The sequence below is a fragment of the Falco rusticolus genome, chromosome 5 (genome assembly GCF_015220075.1).
Source record: "Falco rusticolus isolate bFalRus1 chromosome 5, bFalRus1.pri, whole genome shotgun sequence".
Classification (NCBI taxonomy): domain Eukaryota; kingdom Metazoa; phylum Chordata; class Aves; order Falconiformes; family Falconidae; genus Falco; species Falco rusticolus.
Genome location: NC_051191.1, coordinates 21121635 through 21146751, shown reverse-complemented (window position 1 = coordinate 21146751; position 25117 = coordinate 21121635). Strand labels below are relative to the sequence as shown.

At 45.8% G+C, this 25117-nt stretch overlaps 1 protein-coding gene across 4 annotated transcripts in view; it reads right to left on the bottom strand.

Annotated features, from left to right (window-relative positions):
• Nucleotides 1-534: 534 nt before the first annotated feature.
• Nucleotides 535-25117, bottom strand: part of AHCYL2 (adenosylhomocysteinase like 2) — a 109353-nt gene continuing 84770 nt past the window's right edge. For all 4 annotated transcript variants that reach the window (XM_037388451.1, XM_037388452.1, XM_037388453.1 and 1 more), the window contains exons 3-17: nucleotides 24845-24988; nucleotides 24028-24128; nucleotides 23271-23373; nucleotides 22269-22363; nucleotides 16190-16296; nucleotides 14272-14388; nucleotides 10705-10768; nucleotides 9467-9555; nucleotides 7884-7954; nucleotides 7651-7745; nucleotides 6770-6868; nucleotides 6266-6334; nucleotides 6102-6180; nucleotides 4811-4931; nucleotides 535-3237 (exon numbers count right to left, since the gene is read on the bottom strand). In XM_037388451.1, coding sequence (XP_037244348.1) covers nucleotides 3231-3237; nucleotides 4811-4931; nucleotides 6102-6180; nucleotides 6266-6334; nucleotides 6770-6868; nucleotides 7651-7745; nucleotides 7884-7954; nucleotides 9467-9555; nucleotides 10705-10768; nucleotides 14272-14388; nucleotides 16190-16296; nucleotides 22269-22363; nucleotides 23271-23373; nucleotides 24028-24128; nucleotides 24845-24988 — 1361 coding nt within the window. In that variant the 3' untranslated portion in view covers nucleotides 535-3230. The remainder of the gene's footprint in view (nucleotides 3238-4810; nucleotides 4932-6101; nucleotides 6181-6265; nucleotides 6335-6769; nucleotides 6869-7650; nucleotides 7746-7883; nucleotides 7955-9466; nucleotides 9556-10704; nucleotides 10769-14271; nucleotides 14389-16189; nucleotides 16297-22268; nucleotides 22364-23270; nucleotides 23374-24027; nucleotides 24129-24844; nucleotides 24989-25117) is intronic.

Here is a 25117-nt window from a genome sequence, read left to right as displayed (position 1 = left end):
CTCTCCTCCCTCCCTCTCCACCCCATATGGGGGGGACGGTTGCTTTTGAGGGGGTGACCATAGGTATGCAGCCAGGGAGGTGCTTGACAACCCATCTTGGTGCTGCTCGCGTCCCACATCATTCCCCAGCCACTGGAAAAACAAAGTCTTTAGGTCGGTATTTCCCTCCGCCACCCCAGCAGCATTTTCAGGTCCGCGCCAGGGATGTGACAAATCAGGAGCAGAAAAGATAACGGGATTTTTTCCAGCACTGCTCAGTCTGCTTTCCCCAAGGACACATCAGCTGCAAAACAGCCACCCACAGCCCAAACAGCCCTGGCTGCCACAAGGATGTGTGGCCACCGGAGCAGCTCTCCCAACTGGGTTTTACATGGCAGCGATGGGAGCTCAGGGCTATGGCACCACATCGAGCTTGGGGACAACCTCCCCATCCAGTCCCTGGGCATCGCCACCCCTCACCCCCTTGCTGTAACCCCCCAGCCCCAAAAATTCCCCATCTGCTCCTGCCAGACCTGAAAGACACTCTGGAGAAGCTGAATTTTCCAATGTTTTATTTGTGTTTTGAGATTACAGAGTCTTTATTGCTGATCTAATACAATCACTCAGACATTAATATTTAAAACATCCTTTTGAAAATGTTACAATTGCAAAGTTTTTGTTTCCTCACTGCAAGCTGATGACAGATTTTGTCTTATTATTTCTAAAGTTCAGAACATAATTTCCTTATACAATTTTGCTGGTGTTACCTAAATCTCCTTTTTCCTAATTCTTTAAAAATGTGTTACATTAAAAAAAAAACAAAAACAAAAACAACCCATTACACGTCTAATTTAGAGATGATCATAGAGTATGTTTCCAGATTGATTAGGAAAAAGCCAAGCAAGCAAAAAAGCTTACAGAACAAGCAGAATGACATGAAGAAGAGCTTTAAAAATTGAGGTGGGAAAAGCCAGTTGGGGTTTTATTTTGATTTTTTTCTTTTTCTCCTATCTACCTGGAAGATAAAATGGGCTTAAAAATTGTCACGAAGGAATTCACGGATGAGAACAGCACCACTGTATGCTGCACAAATAATGGACGTGAGGGAGGTAAGCGACTGCGTGAGCTGTACCGAAGGGTCATGCGGATGGAGGATTTTCCCGGGGCAGAAGTGGCTGCGGTTGGGACACCTATTTTCCAAAAGCTGGTTTGCTCAACGTGACCCAGCAACCGCATTTCACCTCGACCGAGAGCAGGATTTCACGCTGCGCCTCTGTGGAGAACAGCAGAAATTCTGGGGTTCACTGGCTGATGCAGACCAAAGTAATCCAGTGTGGGGAAAGACCCGAACGTGACATTTCAGATAGCTCAGGGGACTCTTCCCAAAAATCTTAGGATCTGGATAAAACTCATGAGTGAGCAGAGATTATTTCAAGCTTGTGGTTTGTCATCAGTCTATGATGAAGCCTTCTCAAAGCCCTAAGGTCTCCTCAAAGCCTTCTCAAAGCCCTAAGATCTTCTCAAGGTCTTCCTTCTAGGCTTTGAGACATTTCAAAGAGAAACTTGGAATAAGCAAGCATATGAGGACATTTGCTCCAAAGATGAGTGGCTTGTGGTCAGGCTGACTTCAGAGCTCGGCATCAAGAGCCACGAAAAGGAGTTGGCTGCTGAGACCGTAATTCCAGAGTTTTTTCTTTCTTGTGCATGAATTTGCTGCCACAAAATATTTTTTTCATGATGGCAAAGAAGTCCGCAAGGACAAAACAAGAATCTGTAGCTGACGAGAGACTCAGGTACCAAAGCAGTAACCACAGGATACAGGCTTTTGTGCTCACGGGGTCAGGCAATTTTTGGAAGGACCATGTTCTCCATGTGAACCATAGAAATTACTCTGATGAGACGTGGAGACTTGGAAAGTCACCTTGGTAAGCATGCCATGCTGTCCACAGCATTCAGGGGGGGACATCCTGGGCTAAAACAAGTAACTATGGTAAATTTGTTCTTCATTGGCTCTGATGCATCAAGATTTGAGGTGACTGAAGGGTTTTAGTGATGCTGAACTCTTCCCTGCGCACAGCATTGGTGTGGGGATTACTCTGGCATGTCTCATACACTCAAAGGGGATTTCCAGATTTTATAATACAAATATTACTAGAAAATAAACGTCCAAAGATTTCCAATGAGGACTGACATTCAGCTGGGGAAAGACCTCGTGTGGACACGGCTCCTCCCAGCTGGGATGGCTGATGAGCTCTGCTTGGATTTGCAAGAGCTCCCTGAAACATGAGCAGCATTTGTTGGTGAGGTTGCAAGGCTCTTCCACCAGCATGGGCACGCAAGGCTGCCCCATAGCCCCACCAGGAATATGACTTTGGTTGAACCATAGAAGGTTGGCACTCATAATGTAAGCAGCAGGAAAATACTGCGGAGCTGTGATGAAGGGAGTGGCGGTGGGTCCTACCCCACCACCACCACGTCTGCCTCCAAGTGGGCACTGCTCTGCCCTCCCCGCTCCTACCACGTACTAAGGGCTACCCCTGGCTGACGCTAATGACTGGACCCTTCGTTACAGCTTTCAGCAGTGCTAAGGCAAAGTTCACCGACTTGCTGGCAGAACTGTCCCTCAGGCAGTTCAGCAGAGTTACGAGAGGTTTCTCCAGCAATCACCGGCGAGATTTACCGCTTTGCTGCCAAAGCGGCACCTGGCTGGTTGGCAGCACCTGGAGCAAACGAGGTTTTTGGCTGTGTTGTCAAACGGTATGAGAAATGCAAACCCGGCCACCCTCTGGCCGGCTCTCATGGCTGCCAGGATCTGCTCCGCTGGAAGAAGTGCTGGGATGCAAAGGAAACCAAAAGCAACGTGCGACCTCGAAGTTGGATCCCGCGGCTCCTGTTGTGCACATTGGATTAATGGTGATAATGAACTATTCCAAGTACATCACAACAATTCGATTCCACCAGCTTCTTCCTCGCCTCCCCCATCCTCCCAGCCCCAAAAAAACAACCCAAAGAGAAAAATGAAATAAACAGAAATGCACCGTCTCCCAGTCCCGTGGCAGTACGAACACCAGTGGCAGAGGCCGCATGTACAGTATTCTAATTTAATAAATAAATAACCTAAACACACTGTCTACTATGTGAGCAAGCCCAGCTCTAACTTAGGAAGCTTGCGCTGTTTCATCCTGTACAGTAGTTGAGAACAGACTTGGGTTCTTGTTCCTCGCGATTCTCCAGGACACAGCAGCAGGAACTTAGTATCTGGGGAAAAGAAGAGAAAAGGAGGTTTTGGTGCGCCACTGGGGAAGAAATTCAAAGCTCCCCCCCATCAACATGGTGTATTTTGGGAGGGGTAGACAACAAGAAAATAAATGATTTTGAAAAGGACTTGGACCGTATCTACTCCCCCACAAATATCACATTATATTTAGCTGCCTGCCCTCGCTGCTTGAATGCTGCCTCTCGCTTTGAGTACAGGAAAGGGAAAGAATTCAGCGGCGCCTGAGTGATTCAGGGTCTGAGTCCCACCAGTTTGTAACGTCAGTTCAGAAATGGAAGGGGATGCACTGAAGGTGCAACAGCAATGCCTTAAACACCAAAGCCTGGCTCAAACTGGCTGAATTTATCAGGAAGGCTCCTGTTAGGCTGGGAACTAAAAGCAGATAATGCATATTGCAAATGATATGCTACATGTAGAAAGAGAGAGGTGCTTGTTTTAACGAAGCAAGCTGTTGAGCTGCCCGGGATGAAGTCCAATTGCCTGTTATATCCAGAAAAAGAGGGTACATGCACCTGGAGATCTCTCACCTCCCGCCCTATGCGCCTACACATCAAAGTAGGGAGCTTTGGAAAACAAGACTCTTCTCCTGTTCTATTTGGAGGCTTAAATTCCTGCAGGACACCAAACCAAAGCTGTCCAAGTACACCTCCACCCCACAGTGCATGGGGGATGTTTGTCATCATGGCTCTCCTTTGATGCAGGGAATCTGACGTAACCCTCTACTTCTTCTGACTTCTCCACACATGGGACAAACCACACACCCCCACAAGGTCAGGACTACAGCCAGACACCAAAACCAGGCAAAGAAAATTAATCTGGAGGGAATTCCTCCACAGGAGGGCATGTCCATGGGGCAGCACCATAATTTTGCATGTAACATAGGGCAGGAGAAAAAAAAAGCTCTGGCAAAACCCACTAAACCCCAAAAATCAAAAACCCACAAACATGTGAACGCTGAAGACCTGCACCTGAGAAAATGCCTCTTCCTGCAAGAAAAGGAACTGGGCTTCAACCCACTGGCAAACTGATCTATGCATGCAAAGCCATTTATTTTTCACAGTAAAAAATGCGTAGCAGTGTTGGCTACAAGTGTAAGCCTGGAAAGGGAAGCGATCCAGGGGCTCATATTGAAAATTATTATTTTGGGGGGATCAGCCCAGCCCACGCTGAGGGAGCAGAGCCACGGAGCTGAGCCCGACCAAGCAGCCCCTGGTGCAAGGGGCAAATGCTGCTCTGCGCCATCTCATTCTTCATCAAACTTTAAAAATAAAGCTGTCATCTGAGTTGGCCGGATGGCATCACTCTCCCATTTGCCACGTCTGGGTGACAGCTGCTGCCAGATACAAAGGGCTCATGTCCTGCCAAGTGCTCTGCGTCACAGCTCCAACCGCACCGTCCCCAGCCAGACTGCTTTCTACATGGCAACTGGAATTATCAGAAAGCCCGTGATATCTTCTGAGAGGACTGGTGGGATTACACCCCATACCCTCTGCTGCCCTCACATGCGGACCCCACATCATGGCAGAAAGAAAGAGAGAGGCTGAGGAGCAGCACCTGTAGTAGTTTGGTTTGAAAGGTCCATTCTTATTCAGTCCCAGGTATTTTGCTTGTTCATCCGTTAGCTCTGTCAGGTGGGCATCAAACGTTGGGAGGTGAAGGCTTGCCACATACTCATCTGAAACAATTCCAAGCCTCATTAGTGTGGGTAAGGGGAAGGCAATGAGTCCCCGCCTGCTGCACACCAGGTCACTAAAGCCCCAGCTGGGAAAGGCACCACTCTTCACGCCTTTGCTGGTAAATTGTAGGACTGCTTTTCACCCTCAGTGGGGAAAACCGTCAGCTGTTTTGAATGAAAGGGGAAAACCTTCCTCTGAAATACCCTTCTAACAGGACTCCTGGGCCTGCTGCTGAGTTACACTCTACCCCTGGGCAAAGGCAGGCTGAGAGAGTTGGGGTTGTTCAGCCTGGAGAAGAGAAGGCTCCAGAAAGACCTTAGAGTGGCCTTCCAGTACCTAAAGGGGGCTTGTAAGAAAGACGGGACAGACTTTTTACAAGGGCCTGTAGTGACAGTACAAGGGGGAATGGCTTTAAGCTGAAAGAGGGGAGATTTAGATTCGATATTAGGAAGAAATTCTTTACTGTGAGGGTGGTGAGGCACTGGCACAGGTTGCCCAGAGGAGCTGTGGCTGCCCCATCCCTGGAAGTGTTCAGGGCCAGGTTGGATGGGGCTTGGAGCAACCTGGTCTATTGGAAGGTGTCCCTGCCCCTGGCAGGGGGGGTTGGAGCTAGATGATCTTTTAAGGTCCCTTCCAACCCAAACCATTCTGTGGTTCTATGAAACTGGAAGATGCAGGAGCCTTTTCCTGGTAGGTGACAACCAACACCCAAGCTAGGGACAAGCTGCACCTGGTCTCAAAAAAATACAATTAACATCAAAAAGTCCTGTTTTGCAGCAAAAACACGGTCAATACAGCTTGTGGCCTCAGGAGGGTTTTTTGCTGGCAGAGCTGTTGGTCAGGGACTATGTGTCTTCACAGCCAACAAAGGCAGCTCAGCTGGCAGAAGCCCTACATGAAAATCCCCTGCATCACCACAGACAGACTCTTGCAGTCGGCCAAGTGCGTCAGCCTGTTTTCCCCAGGTGGGACGGAGGAACAACATGTCCAATTTAGTGAAGAGCCCAGACCCAGTGGGAAGAACTTGCTGGAAAACCCTGAGCTTGGCAGGGAGGCAAACAGGAGAGCCCAGGAGGCTGTGATGCCCTGCTGTCCTCAGCTCAGCCTAGCAAAACCTCCCATCTGTTAAATCTCAAAACCAAAACAGAAGGCAATGAGTACATCTTTACCCATTTTCTTAGGCAGCAAGTACACATCTTGCTTGTAGCGGCCTTCGGGAGCATTGTAAAGCTCTATCAAAGCCAGAGCCTGGATGGAGAAGACATTTAGATAAGTAACTGCTGCCCGCTATGGAGCAAGATGCTGCTTTTGGCTCAGCCCAAACCCTACTTGCCTGTGTGGTGGCAGTGATGGACAAGACGAAGGTGGGGACGGTGGAGCAGCTTAGGTTCAGCAGGCGGCCCTGGGAAGCAAAATCTGGTTGTTATCTCAACATAGCACCAAAACCAGTTTACAACCCTACAGAAGGTACAAGAACCACTGGTGGAATGTGTCCCTTCTGGGATGAAACACCATTTAGCACGTGCACTTGAAGCCCAAGATGTTGGTTTCCTTTATAATTCAGTTAAACTACTTAGAAGTGAAAACCTGATAAAATACCCTGTGAGATATCCTGGAGTGGGATACAGAAAACCACAGGAGCTTTTCTGTGTTCCAGTAAGTCATGGGCCAAAACTGGGTTACACTAAGCCTTTCGACCAGAGGGACTATTGAGCTGCTGAGGGCCAAGGAGGTGATTTCTGGACACACTTTAGCTCCATCGCTCATCCAGCCCTTGTTTTCTTCCTCCACAAGCAGTCAACAGGCTGCAATTCCTGCTCCTTTGCCAGCAACTCACCTCTGCCAGAAGGACTATTCTCTTCCCATCTGGCCAGATGACATGATCCACCTGTGACCTCACCCTCTCCCAGGTCAGCTCAGGTGTACGCAGGCTTGCCTGAAACACAGTGTTAAAATAAAGTGCCGGCAAGAGATCAAACCTGAGAAGCTACATAAAAGGAACGAAAAGGGGAAGCAACTCACTGACACTGTCCTGGGCTTATAGTTTCCTTTGGGTCCAGTTGCAGTCCCAGACCAATGAAACCTTTATGAATCATAACCTGGTACTATTTTTATGATTACAATACATCAAAGCTCCAGCAACATCTATTGTTCAAAGTCTTCTGGCTGAAGAGGATTCATGGTCACCTGAGCTCTGCATGGCTGCAGTCACTTCTTTCCAGCACAGAAAATAGCTGTAAACCCATGGGTTTGGCCGAGCAATTCTCCACTGTCCTTCAGACAAGACCCTCCCGTTTTTCTACTCATCTCTAAGCACAGGTGAGCAGATTTTGGTGCCATTTGGTAAAACATGGTGGGGTTGAGTGTGCTGTGTTGCACCAAGCTGAACTCTTGGCTGGGTCTTAATGGTATAACACAATAGCAGAGGGACTGGGCTAGAGTGGGTGATTCACTGACTTTCCATAGGAAGTAATGAGGCTGGTGGATACACAACACTGGAAGCTGGAGCAGTTTGTCTGGCCTGCAGTCCTTTGGGATTGCAGGAATGATAGTGACATGTCTGCCGGTGTCTGCTGAGACACAGGAGCACAGGATTGTTTTAGCTCCTCCCAGGCGCTCGCTAAAGCAGTGTGTCAGACAAAGCTGCTGACGGGTCCCACAAACACTGTCACCCCACACCGTGCTGTCCCTGCGCCCACCACACATCCCTGTGCTCACCACATCGATCTCAGTGTTGGAGTGCCCCATGTTGCAGACAATGCAGCTGTTCTTCATCCGATCCAGGTGTTCCCTGGTCACCACGTTCTTGTTGCCTGCCAGACAGCAAAATCCATACTAAATACCCACATTCACTTTCCCCATCTTTTTGCCTTTTCCTTTGGACAAAGATGCACCCGATTATGGAGTGCGTATCCCTGAAGACCAATCCTCCTGCCTCAGGGACCACGTACCTGTGCAGGTGATGACGATATCAACTTGTCTGATGACTTCATTGAGTTTCACGAGCCGGAATCCATCCATGCTAAGAGGAGGGGGGGGAAAAAAAGTGGTCTCAGAAGCAGCAAAAACAGAAAAAAACCCATCAAGTGATTCTCAGACACTCATTTTAACTTTTGAACGCCAGACTGGAAAACAGCAAGGCAGCATGCGAAGGGCCACATACCCCAAGCCGTTAGGAGGGTTTCTGGAGTCAGCTTGGAGGATTTGGGACTGTTGTGGGGAGAAGTAAAAAGAGATTTTGGGGGTTTCACATTTTCTGTCAGGGCTCCGCATCTGCAAAACTCAATTTTCATTTGAGACGGCTTTTTTAAAGCTGCTACTCCTGCCAAGTACATCCAGAAGATGTAGATATGCCCTGCTGCTGCAGAATCCTTTCTGATATGGATTTAGATCAAGCTTAAAAAAATCCCAAGCCCAAAGATGTCTATCACTAACCTTGCAATGCATATTTAGGCATCTACACAATCCTTAGAAGTGCTGAGCCCTCAGCAAGTCTTTCCTGACTTCACCGAGCAAGGTGTATTCAGTGCATCAGATAAAAAGGGCAGGATTTTTTTAAAGATTTGTTGAGAGTCCTCCCAGGAACTTATTTCTGTGACTCTCACAAGCTGTGAAATCATAGTTACTGTAAAAAAAAAAGCAATTTTTTTTCTGCTGTATGTTCCATTTACTGGTTTTTTTTTTCCCCACTGCAAACTCCTTATGAGAGGGGCTGCATGGTGTTGCCTCGTGCAGAGTCAGGGAAGGGGGTTGCTGCAAACAACCAAATTCACAATTTAGGCTGCAGGTGCTGGATGTGCCACTTGTGAAGGCTGCAAAGCAAACCAAAAGTTGATCAGCTCTGCTAATTAAGCAGGTCTTATTAGTTTCCTGACCACAATAGCCCTTTGAAAGTTTGCTGTTGGGAAGAGGCTGCGAGTTTAATAAGGCTCTGGATGTTTCTGGGACTCTGCTTTCATAGTCATGTTCTGTCTCACACTTTGGGATGCAGAAGCAGCATCTCTGCACCAAAACAACCATTACCTGGAGGAAATGAGGTCAGGTATAATTGCAACGTGCCCGTGTGAGGGGACAGCCATGTGCTTTCAGCTCTGCGCCACAGTACCAGTGTTAGCGAGGAGAGGTTTGTGAGGGCAGGTGATCACAGAAACCAAAATATCCCTTTGGTGAGGTGTGTGCACAGCACAGTAAAGCCCAAGTCTGCACTCCAAAGGTCTCAGTTCACTCCCACCATCCTTTTAAGTCATATCATTAAACTCACTCTTTCAAGCCATATCGTTAAACTCTTGGCCACTGTGGTTATGATTATGCAAGCTGGCATGTAGGTTACAGATAAACTGGGTGATGCTTTAGTACAGGAACCATTTTCTGGCCGTAGGAGAGAGCTGTGGGTCCCTCTGAGGGTGCAGAGAAGCCATGAATTCCTCACCAGCATCCCACTTGGGAGGGACCACTGCGGAATTGTTACTGGCCACAGTTTCCTGGGGGGAAAAAAAAGCCTAAAGAAGAAGCCAGGCTCGGGGCGACTGCTTACCAGGCCTGGAGGGCACAGATCGGATCGATCTCTGTCACGTACACTATGGAGCCCATGGCCTTCAAAGCAGCACAGCAGCCCTTTCCAACCTGGGGAGGGAGAAGAGCACAGAGGAAGAATGAGATGCCGAGAGCTCAGAAGACACTGAGCATCAATACGGCTGTGGGAAGTTTATTGGGGATGTAAACTCCAGGCAACTCTTCTGCAGCTCCAAGAGCCTTTTGCAACCCTCTTAGCAATTCTGGTTGCATGTACTCCATTTCTGGGTGCATAAAATTCCTGGATTTGGAATAATATAGAGCCTGAGTCAAGCCCAGCTTAGATAAGAGAGGCACTAAAAAATACAAAAGTGCCGTCAATTTTGGTCCCAGGGAGTTCTTTTCCCCAAAAAATGTCCTGGTATCTAGAAGACACCACAATAACAGCAGATTACACTTATCTCATGGAAAGTTTAAGAGTTTCTTGTAACCTTTACTCTATTTAAGAAGCGGAATGGTTTAATCTCTGAGGGTGAACAAGCTTTAACCTTTATACAGCACATATGGTGCAGCCGGCAGGGGAATTCAGGGGAGCAGTTAAATGACCAAGGGTTCCCAAAAAATGTGACTACAAATGAGAAAATTGTCCCAATTTAGCTCTTTGGAAAAAAAAAAAAAAAGAAAAAAAAAAAAAAAGAGTCCCAGTAGAGCACGCACAGTACAGCCCACCATAAGTGGTGTTAACTTGTCCTGATAAGAACTGTCGAAGGGTGAATATCCCCACCCTTGAGAGAGGATTACTCCGTTTGGGGGTGAAAGCACAGGGGTAAGTCAAGATTAACTTATCTTTCTTGACCACACTTCAGCATGCAATGCTGCAGCTGCACAATACATCTGCAGAACCCAGCCTCTGAATATTTTAGTATTATATTAAATAGAATATAATATATAATACAAACATAAAAGATAATATTAATATATGATATGTTAATATCTGGATATGTCAATATTCAGAGATTAAAGATACTCAGTATACTTAATACTCATGTCTTTTAAGGTTCAGGTTTGGTATCTGTTTAATACTAAAGAAATATACTGGAAATCAATGAAATCTTCAATTCTGGCAAACCCATCAGGTTTGAAGATATCTGCAGATACAGATAAAAGCCACAAGGACAGAAAAGCCCCGCTGGATAAAGCCATGCAAAGGATGTGTTGATTTTACATGCAGCACCTGCATGTAAAATATGAACCCCTTACCTCCCCGTAGCCACAAACCACTACTTGTTTTCCTCCAAACATCATGTCTGTTGTCCTTTTAAGGCTAAGAAAAAAGGAAAAAAAAACCAAAACCAATTAAAGACCAGCAGTAAGACCTAGTCCACTAATGATGCTGTGAAGGACAGTGGTCCTTCTCAGTTTGCTCCTCCTAAACACCATGGCTGTATCCTGAATCCCTGAGGACACACAGCAATTCTGGGTGCACAGATGACCCGAAGGGCACCTAAAAAACCTGACTTTTTCCTTTGGTAAGGGTGGGTGCTACCAGTGAAACACAACAAAGCAGACAGATTTGGGGTCTGGTTCCCTTTTTTTGTTGTTTTTTTTGGTTGGATCCCTTTGTTTCGGTACTCCAGAAATATTTAAGACATTTTCCAAAAGTACTTTTTCTGGAATTTTCTTTTTAAAGTCAAAATACCCCACAGAAATAACTAGAGAAGAAGCCGTAAAGTGGTAAATTATTGCCAGAATCCCAGTGCTTTCCACAAATAAAGCTCTCCCTTCCACTCGGTTTCCTTCTGGTATCTCCCTAAGAGTGTCCTACATTAGAGGCTATTTTTAGCAGACAAGTAAATAGGTTAGCAGTGCAGGGAAGGTGAAATTCCCTTACATTCCTGAAAGAATTTAGATAAAAACCACAGCAGATTTAATTGCACCTCTGCTTAGATTTCTCTTGACCCTGTTTGAGATGCCTGGACCAGACTTAATCCAAATCCTAATTTGCCTACCCATGGTGTCCATCACCCATCACAACGGAAGACAAGACAAAGAAGATTTTAAAGATTTTAATATTTCTTAGCCAGTGACAGCATCTGCCATGTATGGAACAGAGAGCTAGAAGTTGTGTACTCAACTTAAAATCTGGGGGCAACTCCTCACCAGGCAGCTGACCCCCACACCAGAGGCTGCCTTGTGTGCCTTGAATCTTGTGACCACAGAGCAGAGACATGGCCATAATGAAGAATGGCGGGCTACTTCATTAGAAGAATTACTTCATCAAGATGTTTTCATAGAATCACAGGATGGTTTGGGTTGGAAGGGACCTTGAAGACCATCCAGTTCCCAGCCCCTGCCATGAGCAGGGACACCTTCCACTAGACCAGGTTGCTCCCAGCCCCATCCATCCTGGCCTTGAACACTTCCAGGGATGGGGCAGCCACAGATGCTCTGGGCAGCCTGTGCCAGTGCCTCACCACCCTCATTTTCCCCCTTGGAGTACGCTGTTCCACATCGCAGCTTCACAGACTGTACATGTTTTGGAGACCGCTGATGATTTTGATCAAACTTTTCCAGTTTTGATGGGCAGGAAGAGCAAGAAACCATGGGCTGTTTGTAGCACCAGGTTCTGGCTCACATAATAAAATGTCTTGGCAGGGAAGAGCCAGATACCATCACCACTGGACTTGACAAGGAGCCCAAAATTTAGTCTTTTGAACAACATGTGATGGAAATGTGGGGAAAAAACTGCACGTGCATTGGATCATCCAGAGAAGAATATTCAGTGGTTCACTAACTCATATGGCACTTGCACATATTTCACATGTCATCTTCATGCCCCTGTATTTGGACACACAGGTTTTACAAACATGAGTCTTCTTCACTTCTCCTGGTCAAGATGACCACTACTAGGAAGACTGCTTCAAAGCCAAGGTGACAAATGAAGCACTCTACCACACATCTCCCAAAGATTTGGGAGAAAGATGTTAGAGCAGAATCCACCACCAACAACAGGGAAGCCTGTGCTGGGTCTCTGATAACCTCTGGTGCCACCAGATAGAAGGCAGCAGTACCAATAGCACTGCCAGGTGGAGTTTGATTAAATAGAAGGAATTTCTACAGTGGCAAGGAACCAAGAACTGCAGATCTTGAGACTTGTTTAAACTTTGAGCCATACCAAGGTATCAACATGAAAAAAGTTTTTTCTCTTGAAGCAGTCTGTCTTCTCCAGGGAGGGTTCCTCCTCTGTACCAAAGCTACCTGGCACAGAGCAGGCAATCTTTCTTCTGGTATTCATCTCATCAGTATCAACACCAGTCCAGAAAGTCAAGTTTGTCCTTGCTTCTGTGCTTAGTTGTCTACTGGGATCTCTACCAGATGCTATTTGTCATAGTCTGGAACTGTCAAAATAAAACTTGTCCTAATCTCACTTGGCTTTGACAAAATTTTGTGGTGGAGGTGGTGGGGACATGAGCACCCAACTCCATCAACGTAAAGAAAAAAAAAAAAAAGAGAGAGAGAAAAAAAAAATCACTGAGATTTACACTCTCTAGATCACAACTTCAAGTATTTTGCGCTGCATCTCAAGACCAACAATCTCAGAAGATACATCGTGTTCCCAGTGCCCACGTATCCGTCAGTGACTGATTCCCATCCGATCCTAAAAAGTACAGCACCATCAGGATGCTGCAGAGCTGCTCCCAGCCCCAGGTCTGCCTGCTGGGAACTCTGGGGGAAGGGAGCACAGAGGGAAGCAGACAACTCTTCTGTATGGCATGTGGCTGTAAATCCTGCAGGACCAGGGTGGGGAGAGGTGGATAAAGTGTTTGTCAGCCCCATCATTCCCACCTTCTGCACCTATGTATTTATGTTCAGCTGAAGGACAGAGTGTAATCCTCAGACTTAAGTCTGCACTTTGGTCACACAACTGTTAAGGGATAAAGTCTCAGTCTACCACAACCTCTTCTGTTTTCTTTCTTTCGCTTCATTGTATATTCACAGGAGAGGATAAAAAAGGAAACTAGAAAGGCAAAAAATGTGATGAAGCAGCTGGTTGACTCACACACACACAACAGACACAGATGGGTTTTATCCTGATGCCATAAAGGTAAGAGGGACAAGAAGGAGTAATGTAGCCATACGTGAGGACTTCTGGAGTCGTCACACAGGAGTACGAGAAGCTGCAGGGCTTGAACACAGCTCCCATCACACTCACCAGGAAGGGAAAATGCATGGAGTCACCTACACACATGAAAAGGCAACATCACCCTGAGAGCACAAAGACTCGGTGAGCTCCCTTGAAAGGCACTGGGAAGTGGCTTACATCGATATGACTAATGACATATCTGATGTGTATTCCAGACACCCTGAGAAAAGAGAAGATAGGCTTTCCACAAAAAGAGGAGCAGAGGCAGAATTTAAGTGATGTGCCCCGTTCATACATGTAGCTGGGTTAAAAATACTGAACCCAGACTTCCAGAGACATTAGCGTCTTTGCTGCGAGATTATTCTCCTGCAAACACAAGAATCAACCTTTGTTTTCTGCTGTGCATATGTCTGCAGAACTTTACATACAATTGCACAAATAAATCTCAGGGCTGTCTGACCCACAGAGGCATAGCCACTGTCTCAAAACACTTTGCAGATCCATCTTTGATACAAATAGGATGGACCAGAGGTAATAAAGGGTCTTTGTTCTCCTCTGACACAACAAGTGATCTAAAAAGATCTAAAGTGGCAGCTAGGACAGACTTATGGATGCAGTTCCCTGCGGGGTCCGAAGCAACCCAAGCAAGGGACACAGCTACGTTTGGGTGGCCATGTACGTACCCGTCCAGGATGGACTCTCTGCAGCAGTACAGGTTGTCAAACTTCTGCTTTGTGACCGAATCGTTGACATTCATGGCGGGGACACAGAGCTTCCCTGCTTTGGACAACTGGTACAGCCTGTTGTGAATATGGGAAGAAAGAGATCATCAGTGGAAAAGTATTTTCCTATGCTCTACTGTTGTGTGCTCTTGAGGTCCTTTTTGCTGGAGTGAGCAGTAGACATGTGAAGGGTCCAAGATAATCTCTCAATAGAAGCTCCTCATTTCAGAAGAAGGTAGCATTCTTCCTTCCACAGATATTTGCATCTGTTTTCCTCCCCTACTGAAGAACTATCAGGTTGACAAGAGGCATTTCCTAAAAATTTCAAATAGCAAATCGGAAGGTGCTCTAGACTCCATGTGCCTCATAACTGTTGATATTACAACTGTCCTCTGATGTCCTCAAAATGACAAACCCTTCAAATCCTACTTCAGATAACATAAAATGAGAGCTCCTGTAATTCCTCAAGATGCTACAGCTCAAGACAAATAGGAGTGGCCACAGAAGAACATTCATGGCAATGTGAAGCTGCTGTGATCAATGTCTGCAGCAAAATATCCATTTGAACAGTAGTAGGAATGTAATCACCAAGGTGTAGTGCAAGAAGTCACCAGGGTGGAGAAGACATCAACCTGACCTCCTACTTCTGAGCGCTGACTCAACTCCTGGCAGCAGCAAAACCACTAAAAATGAACCTAAATGCTACACTATGGCTATGAAAAGAATCTGAAAATCATCTCCCTGCTCCAGAGCTTGGGAAGGAGAACGTGCTCCTTCGGTCAGGCTCTACAGACCACCTCCAGGTCACCCCAGCCTTTGTCATCTGGAGAGCCTCAGTCCCCATGTTACCTGTCCCCTGAAGGTAAGGGGCACACATTCCCCACACGCAGGCATCGATACCACCAACCTCAGGAAACAACCTTGCCCCTGGCACAAGAGCGTGGGGAACAGTTTTTTTAACATCGCTTTGGTTTTGCGCATCTAGGGATTTGCCCATATAGGGAATGAATCCCAATACTAAAAATATTATCAGGTCCTTTTCTTGACCCTACTGGCTGCAAACCTGAGTCAGTCGCTTCCTTGTTTTAAGTATTTCATTTCCCTGTTTTGTAGGCTGCCTGCACCTCTGGCCAAACTCTCAACCAGCTCCAAGAGCTGCAGCCAAGCCTTTCTTCCTGCAAAAATAAAGGAAAAATCAGAGCCTGCTGCTCTTCTCCTCAGTGCTCTATTTTCTGTCACCTGTGATACAATTAACTCCACTGGAAAAGCACCTCTGACACCCCTCCTAACCCTAGGAGCCACTTCTCCCATCACAATTCCGCTTCTGCTGCAGACTGATAGATGTCACTCGTTCATACAGCTGCATCTCTGTTCTTCTCCCTCCCTGGACACCCACCCCAACTAGAGACTCATTTCCTCCTCCCAAATCTCACTTCTTCCCATAGATTTAGTTTAGGACTATGATGCTGACACTCTCCAAAGCCCAGCCCTTCTTGTGCAACACCCTCACCCCCTCTCTTTTTCGTCTGCAAAATGAGGTGAGGTAACCATTGCCCCTACTTCACAGGTGGATAAACAAGACCTTGTGCACTTTTTGCACCCATGCAATGGTCAGTAGGTGCTTCTGCTCCTCGTCTGAAATTCAAAGCAGTAGTTCCAAGTCTATTACTTTTGCTATATGCAAGATTTAAAGCAGCTTGTATGGGAAAGCCAAGCCCATGCTGAAGGAAAACTTCAGACCACATATTAGGAGGTTCAACATTCTTAATGTTGTATCTTGGCATCTTACGTCTTGGGGATCTTTTGCTACCAGTGCCCTGAGGCAGAAGATGCTTTTGTCCAAACATCTCTGTGCTCACAGCCCGGCCTGTGCTGTTACCTGTGGACACCAGTCACACTCTCCTCTACTATCCCCTTGATCTTCTTAAACATGTTGGGATATTTCTTGTAAATCCAGTGAGTGAGATCTCCTCCATCATCCAAGATCTGTAAGAAAAATAACCACAAAGTCACCACTCTGAAGATTCAGTAAGGCCTGCTGACCCCAGAAAGGTATAAGAGATAAATCACATGCTCAAATCATTCCCAACCAAGCCCATGTTTTGACAGCTCAAATACAACATCGTGACAGCTTAGGTGAGACTACTCTGCTTGAGTGTTCAGTAGTGCTGCTTCATCAATATTGCACTGGAAAGGCAACAGGTCAGACAAACACGGCAGACCTTGATGTTTATAATGATCTGAGGAAACATGGAAAACTGCTGTGGAAGCTCCTCTCTTGCCGTCTCCCAGAAGCACAGATGGAAATGCCCTTGAACCATACAGAGACATCAGTTTTTGTGATATGACTGCTGATGGAGAAGGAGCAGGATGGAAAAGGATGGAGAAGGAGGAGGATGGTGCAGAACCACTAATGCCAGTTATAATGTAACTGCATCATAAACCACTGCATATTAAAAATACTGAACCTCTGTTAGACAACAGCTTTGGCCATTGCAAATTTGCTTTGCCCATTTCATCTGGCTTTGAACCTCAATCTTGGAAGCACAAAACTCTTTTATCAGATGACGAGTCTCCCAAGACACCCATTTCCTCCTAATGACACATTTCAGGGTGGTGGAAAAAGGCAGAGACTTACTGCTTAAACAAAAACCTTAAAGATGAGTAAGTAAAGGTGCCCTTTGAAAAAGTGCCTTGGAAAGGACAGACATGAAAACAATTCGGTCACAGAAGTCTAAAACTTGCAGTGAAAAGAGATGTCTAAGAGCTTGTCTATTCTCTGCTGGTGAGAATATGCATTATGTGTCTTTCAGCATGTGGAAACACACCTGGTAATGGCTTTGGACACAAAAGTTGTAACACTGCTAGAAGTCTGACACATACATCCAGAAACACCTTTGCATGGGTTGATGTTATTCAGGTATTTTTGTGATGTCCTACAGTGTCACCAGGATAATCAAAGGCTTTAAGCCAAGGCTTATTTTTTACCTCTGGATGTACAGAACCTCTCACAATTACAGAAAGTCTCAGTGCTAGTGACAGCCAGTGGAGTTTATGAGGAGTCTCATCATTTGCATCCTACACACATTCCTTGTAATGAACGTGGCCCCAGTCCCAACCACTTTGGGTCATCCCCTGCTACATCTCAACACACAGCCATACCCAAGGAGGGTGCTGAGCTCTAAATGCTTCAGAGGGCCCCACTGGGGTACCATAAAGAGGTGTCTAGGAAAGAAGAAAAGATACAAGGAAAGAAAGAAACTCTAACACATGTATTCCCTGAGTCCTCCTGCCAGGTGGCCTCAGGTGGCGCAAGCAAGGTGTGACAACCCCCATTAGACTCAGACTCAGGAAAAATTAGGGAGTAGATTTCACTGGGCGGCAGGTGAGGTGCCAAGGGCAACGACCTGTGCTAGCTGGGCTGGCTGACAGCATATTGCCCCATATTATTATTATGACCATCCTCATCCTCTTTGCATGTTCCCTACACCAATGTCAAAGACTTCTGACAGCATCATCATCATCATCCTCTTTGCACATTACCTACACCAGCGCCAAAGACTTCTGACAGAATCATCATCATCATCATCCTCTGCATGTTCCCTAGCATCCTCCTCCTCTTGCCATATTCCCTACACCAACGTCAAAGATTTCATACAGCATCAGCATCATAATTGTGATCACCACTATCCTTCTCCTCTTCCTTCTCTTTGCATGTTCCCTAACACCAACGTTCAAGACCTGACTGCTGAGCCAGCCCTTATTAACCCACTGGTGTGGGTGCAGGTGACCTAACATGCAAATGTCAATCCTGGGCAGCAGCACCTCTGCTGATCGGCTGGTGGTGGAGCTCAGCAGAGACCCTCTGCCACACACATCTGTAGCCACCTAAGAAAAACTAACACTCCCAGCATGTTCCTGTGACAGAAGCCCCATTGTGGGCACAAAGACAATGTTTCTGAGCTTTGTAGAATCACCACGCTGACATCCATGGGCAAGAGCTACTTGGAAACGCTACATACTCATCCAACCTTTTTCTCTCTAAATGGCAGGATTTTCCACTGATGGCGAATGCTGTGGGTAGCAGCTGCTCCTCCATGAATGTATGGAAACCACATGGTGTCCTGCCAGAGCAGAGCACGCATCTTCCATGCAGACCTGTCTCTTGAGTCTCCAGGGCCACCTGCTGGAGACCACCCAGATCCACCTCCCACTAACAGACTGGGAAGTAGAGGCAGGTAAGGGTTAAGTGGGTTAAGAAGCTCTCCTGGGCCAGCCAACGTAGGAATTCAGCAGCCTGGCTCCAAGGACATCTTCATTTCATTAATCCCCATTTAATAGTGCACATAATCCTCTTTCTAAAAGCAAATTCTGGGGGCTGGCAGTTTCCTCTTTTCTAGGAGGGCAGGAGATTAAAAAAACCCAACCCAACCCAACGGAGGAACTAGTTTTTGATGGAAGGTCACCTTTGTGGAGCATCCCCAAATGGCCAGCGGCAAAGCCCGTGGTATCTGCCCCATATTCCTGCAGTTTTTTCAGCTTTACACGGGTTATCTGCCTTCATTTAAATTCTTCCCAGGCTGATTTTTTCCTGGGAAAAAAGCCTCTATTTGACATGCAAAGAATTTTTCATACAGAAAACCAGCCATTAGAGATGTGAGCCTTGCTCTGCCTCTCAGTGCTGCTGCCTGACGCCCACTGAGAGGCACAACCTGCAAACCAACGCTCCTGGCTGCAGTTCATCAACCTCCCTCTTGATTTTGGCACTTTCATCCTGGAGCAGAACATGCTGGGAGTCATTGTGCCTGTAAAAAACATCTTCCTTTCACCCTGTGCTGTGCCTACAGGGACATTTCTCTCTCTGGAGATGGGACCACCCCCCGACCCAAGCACCAGGAGATATCTAGCTCTGCTCCTCCACAGCAGTATTCACCTTGAATCTGTATGATTTTTGACTGGTTTGATGTATCCATATTCCCTTGGTAGGTGTTTCTCTCTCAGTGCTTTTCTCTCCAAGCAACCAGTTTCACATTGCTTGTCTTCACAGAAAGGCTGTGACTTCTCACTCCCTCGGCCCTTCCATTTCATGTTTTCTCCAGCAGAAAATCTCTGGCTCTTCCATGAAAGAACCTGGTGTCTCAGGGTGCCATCTTAACAACCTCTTTAAACCCACCTAAGTCCCTGCTTCCACTGAACATCTTACCCTGTCCTCCTTCCAACTCTGTTGGGGCAACAGCTGACATCACGTGGTTGATCTTGCCAAAAGCAAGATGATTAAAATTAGCTAGGATTAGCTCAGCAACATGGTTGAAAATAACTCACTATAGAAAATGACTGGTGAAAACACAAGGAGATGGCAGGAAGGCATGGTTGGAGGCGGCACTGAAATTCCCCGGCAGCAGTGTGGTTCTACATCAGTTTATGCTGCAAAGGAAATCAAACTCTCAGGGCTGCAGATTTGGTATTTTTCAGGAAAATAAACCTCTGAGCCATTCCTGTCCAGAGAGAGCACTCCTCCGAAGGTCTGCCATTCCCACCAGAAAACCCAAGGTGTCTTGTTTCAGAGACTCTCAGTATTTGCGGCTAACTGTTACTGTGGACTGACGCCACACCGAAGTCCTAACATTGAACATTCAGACTTTTGGTCGGCGAGACATCCCTGCTTAGCTGTGTGGGACATACAAGGTCAACTCCATCACTCCTTGCAGTGCCTACCTGGACACAGGACTGGTGGGGGGGGCAGCGAAGCAATGCTAAACAGGACTCCTGGGGTGTATTTCAAGCCCCGATATTAAGTCCACAAGGCTTACAACAAGCTGCTGAACTACGTTGACTCATAATGCTTTCTCTTAGGTAGAAATAGAGATTTTACTTCTCTTATTGAGCTTAAAGACACAGAAGCCTGGAAGTGGAGACACCTTTCCATGCTACTTTCATCTCGGATCAACTAGTACAAGCTGGATTACTTATGCTCTGAATTACTCTTCACTTTATAAGAGTCCAAATTGATTATTTCATGCTGGGCAGAGACAGGCATGTTACTAAATCACTTTTTACAGAGAGAGAATTTCCCATCTGATCACACTGTGGCATGTAGTGCTGCCCAGAACATTTTCAAAGCATTGTATGACCCCTAATAATCATCAATGACTCTGAAAGGTAGTGTTGGTATTTTGTTGATGGGAAGAGAAGACAGGACAAGAGATGATTTTCACTATGAGAGTGATGAGGCACTGGCACAGGCTGCCCAGAGAAGCTGTGGCTGCCCCATCCCTGGAAGTGTTCAAGGCCAGGTTGGATGGGGCTTGGAGCAACCTGGTCTAGTGGAAGGTGTCCCTGCCCACAGCAGGGGTGTTAGACTAGATAACCTTTAAGGTCCCTTCCAATCCAACCCATGCCATGACTCTATGAAAAGAGGTTAGATTTAGGTTTACACAAAGGTCACAGGCTGCCAGGAGCAGCAGCTCAGCTCAGTCCTACAACCTGGGGACATATGTCCTTGATTCAGGATATCAGGGGAAATTCTCAGTCTCAAAAGGAGAGAAAAAATATGATGCATGCTCTAAAAAGTTGCCATCAGCACAGCAAGCAGAGTAGGTCCATCTCGCTTCTGCCTTGACACTGGATGGACTGGAGAGGCAAATTTCACCTTGCTTCTTTGGCCATGTTTGCTAGCTCCTCTCTTCTGAAATAACCATATGAAGAAGATCCTTTCCACACCTGCTCTTCACCCCGTGTCCAGCATTCTATATCTTATCTCTAAAAATGTGGACCTCCAAAATCCAGTGTGCAAGTCTTTGAGAACTGCTAGATCCAAGGTATTTGGTGCTCCCTAGCAATTATTTCTGTGCTTCAGAAGCAGGTCTGAAAATACACGGATGGTTGGAGACACATCGCAGAATCAAGAGGTCTGAAGAGATCCTGGGAAAGCGTAATATGCATATTCTGGCACACTGACTTCTTCAATTACTGACATTTTCAAAGGGAAATTATTCCTCAAAAAGAAGAAGAAATCTGCTATCATGTCTAGACTCAAATTCATAGCTTGGGGTTGGTTTTTTTGACATTCACGATTCTTTTTAAAGGTGACATCAAGGAAGTGAGCAGGTGTAAACTGGAAGGGACAAAACACCCACCTCAAACAAACTGGTATTGGCAAACAAACAAAACAGATACATGCCTATCTTCTACCTTTGATTACTTTTAATCTGATTTACATCATAAGCTCCAGGGCTCAAAACCTGTCGGGAAGCATGATGAAAACGGCACATTTGACAGCTGCAAATTATTCCGCTCACCTAGTTCAGGGTTCTCTGTTTTCCATAGAAACAAGGGCAGAATAAAACAGCAAAGTATGGAGTGGGGTTACCTGAGGTTTTGTGTTTGTACAGTAAGAGCAGGCATAAAGTGTGGAAATCACCTAAAAATCTAATTTTTGTTCTGAAACAGAGGCTTTGCCTAGATACGAAAAATCACATCAACCAAAGGTGTGAATGCATGGTAAAATGGATGTGACCCCTTTTCAGAACACACTGATTTTGAGTAATGTTTTAACTGGCTAGATTAAATGAGTTTGGTTTAAACTGTAGCAAGCTACTCTGGAAGAAAATGAAGCACCCAATCCAAATAAACTTTGCACTAATGCAGATATCCTCATTTAAACAATAGTAAACAAAACCTTGCTTGGTAGGCAAGATCCACATGCAGAAGTCATTCAACCCACCTTCTCCCTGACTTTACACCTGTGAGACTGAGGTAAGTTAATTTCTCACATTGCGTAGTTAATTGTAAAGCAGTTTGAAGGTAAGTGCTGAGTTAGCACCAAGCCTTGACTGCTAAGTTAGGTCTAAATTCAGGAGGAAAACAGAGACTAGCACTAAACCTGCCTCCTTCTCTTTAGATGAGAGCCACCTGTGCTTCAACTCATGCAAAGTATTTTACAGTCGGCCTTGTCTCACCATGTTGGGCTGCCATCCTTCGACGTTGACGCAGCGATCAATGCACCACCAGAAGTCATCTTCAGATTCTCCCTTCCAGGCGAAGACAGGGAACCCTGGCACAGAGAGGAAGACAGATGCTAGCACAGCAAATCCCTTAGGGATTGGCTCTCCCTATGTCCACACATGATGAACTGGGCTCCTGACACCACTGTGGTCTTGCCTGCAGTCTGATTTTTCAACATTGAGCTTCGAGATACACACTGAAGACACACACTGAAGGCAGCAGACAGGAGTCAGCTTTAGCCTTCCCAGTTTCTTCCTCTCCCCCAAGAAAAAGCTGTAGCCACCAGAAGAGAGGGCAACACCCTCCTAACAATAACATTTATTTGTGAAATCAAGCTTTCGCTCTGAGTTACATGTCCTACCTCCCTTTTAGGCATGTTAGCCACAAATTTACTTGAATGCATTCTGACTCATAAGCAATTATTATTCAGCTTCAGCGAGGAAGACAACAGGCAAGCTAGTGGGTTTGGCTTCTTCTGGGCCTCCCAGCTCTCACGGTAGAATCCTGGCCTTGCCCAGGTAAAACAGGATTTGAATTAAGGCATCTCCCAGGTGAGCAGCAACAGGGACAGCTTCTGTTTTGTGAATTATGTCCCCCAAAAATTCCTTCTTTCACTCCTTTTAGCCAAAGTTATGACTCAAATTTATAGACCTGAAATAAAATTTAGCTTTGTTTCTCTTAGCAAAACAACTTCCAGATTCACAAAGCCTGTTCAGCTAATAATGTGCATCACCATCATTTGTACTACGTACTTCTATACTCCAAAGAAAAATCATTCTAAGATTTTCACAGCCATGAAAGGGATTGATCTTGTGCTGTTTACCTCCTATAGGTTTATTCTAAATTGAAGAGAATGAAGGGAAAAAACTGTAAGAGATGGTAAATGAGCTAAATACGATGGGACAGCAAGAAATCTTTTTAAAAACAGAAAGAACAAAGCAGGTGATGTTTCCTACCGCTTTCAGCAAGGGCAGCAGCCACTTCATTAAGAGTAGAGTAGATGTTGCATGCAGCCCATCGGCACTGCGCACCCAATGCACCAAGAGTCTCCATTAGGACCTGGATTTAAACATCAACAACAAAAAAATCAGAAAGAGCAATGCAAAGAGCAATACATAACTGGGATTTTTATTTGCTATTTATGGGAAAGCTTCTGGGGGGTATCTGAAGTTGGTTTTAAGCAGCATCAGGGATCGTTAGAAAGTTGCATAGAAACCAATTTTGCAATTACTTCTTTTTTTTTACCATTTCAAATGGATTTAGCAAATAAGAACTTCAAAGCATATTCTATATGCAGCCTATATATGTGTGTGGATATATGTAGAAACATATATATATCTATGCAGATTTCAATCAGCAAGGTCCCAAATCTAGTCAGGAGAAAGCACTCCTGGTCCATGTTTGGAGAAGAAACTACAGATCTTGAATGGCATTAAAGCTCTGATCAGTGACCACTTCTTCTGGCTCATACGATACAGATAATTCAATTTCCTTAGTCTCTACTACTCAAGCAATGCCTTACAGATGCATGCATTACATCACCTTTAAAGCACTGGCTCTATTTAGAAACATTTGCAAAATCGACCATTCTATTTTTGTTCAATGTAAGGTGCTGGACTCAGAGACCACATCTCTGTATTATCTGCTTGGGGGTCTATTTTAGAGAACAATCAGAGGAAAATCCCTGTCTGGAGTTTGTGGACAGGGTCTTACAGCTGTCTGGGCTGTAATGTGTGTGCAGCCCACGATCTTGGCCCCGGCCAGTGGCTTCTCTCCCTGAGCTCTCTTCCTCAAAGCCATCAGCGCGGGCATTTCTGAAAAGTAAAAGTAAAAAAGAAGTCCATCAATGTGATGGAAAGAGGGATGAGCATGGAATAAAACAGCCAGCATAACTTCTTGCCCTGCTATCTGGTACTCCTATGAATTTGTACAGCTATGGCAGCTTCAAAAAGAGCTAAAGCCTTGAGAGCAAGCATCAAATAAGTCATGGCACAGCTGAAAAGGACCCAATAACCCTCTGAATTTCACCACACACACACACATACACACCCCGTTATTTAGCATGTAGCATCACTGCATTTTCAAATTTCTACCTGCAAATGCCCAGGTGAGGCTGGAGGAAAACCTGCTTCAGACTGAGGACTTGGGACTCGTTGCTCTTGTCAGCCTCTCCAGTATTCCTGCAACTACCTACACACTGCATTGCCTTTGCTACGGATTTTTGGAGACAATCATGCCAAAGCAAAGTTGTTTAATTTATTTGATGGATTTCATCTTTTCTACTGATTTTAGCAAAATGCATTTGACTACAGAGTAGTCCTTCAGCAGTTGACTGGCTGGAGCTACACAGTATAACCCTGTTACTCCTTTCCATTCCACAAAATCCTGTAAAAGTTTTCCCATCTCTAACAGGAACGGTGTCAAGAAATCACCAATGTACCGACCCTCACAAGAAGAGGATTTGGGGGAAAGAAGAACCCCACAGGACAGCCTAGGACAACATGGAGCATGAGGAACGTGCCCCATTTACCTTGTTCAGCAATTTCAATCTCTCGACGCCCAAATTCTGCCTGCTTTATGTTTTTCACACAGAAATCACTACTGCCTTTGGAGTTCTTCTGCTGTTTGTCTCGCGGGGAGGTCTCATCATCAGAGCTGTCTGTGTAGGAGGCAGCTGGAGGAAGAAAAGGAGGTAAGAAACAAAACAAAATATTCCCTAAAGCCAAACCACCTGCAGTGGAAGGACACAGATGATCTGCTGAACGTGTCTATGGATGTGCTTCTCCATGTGTACATGCCAGCT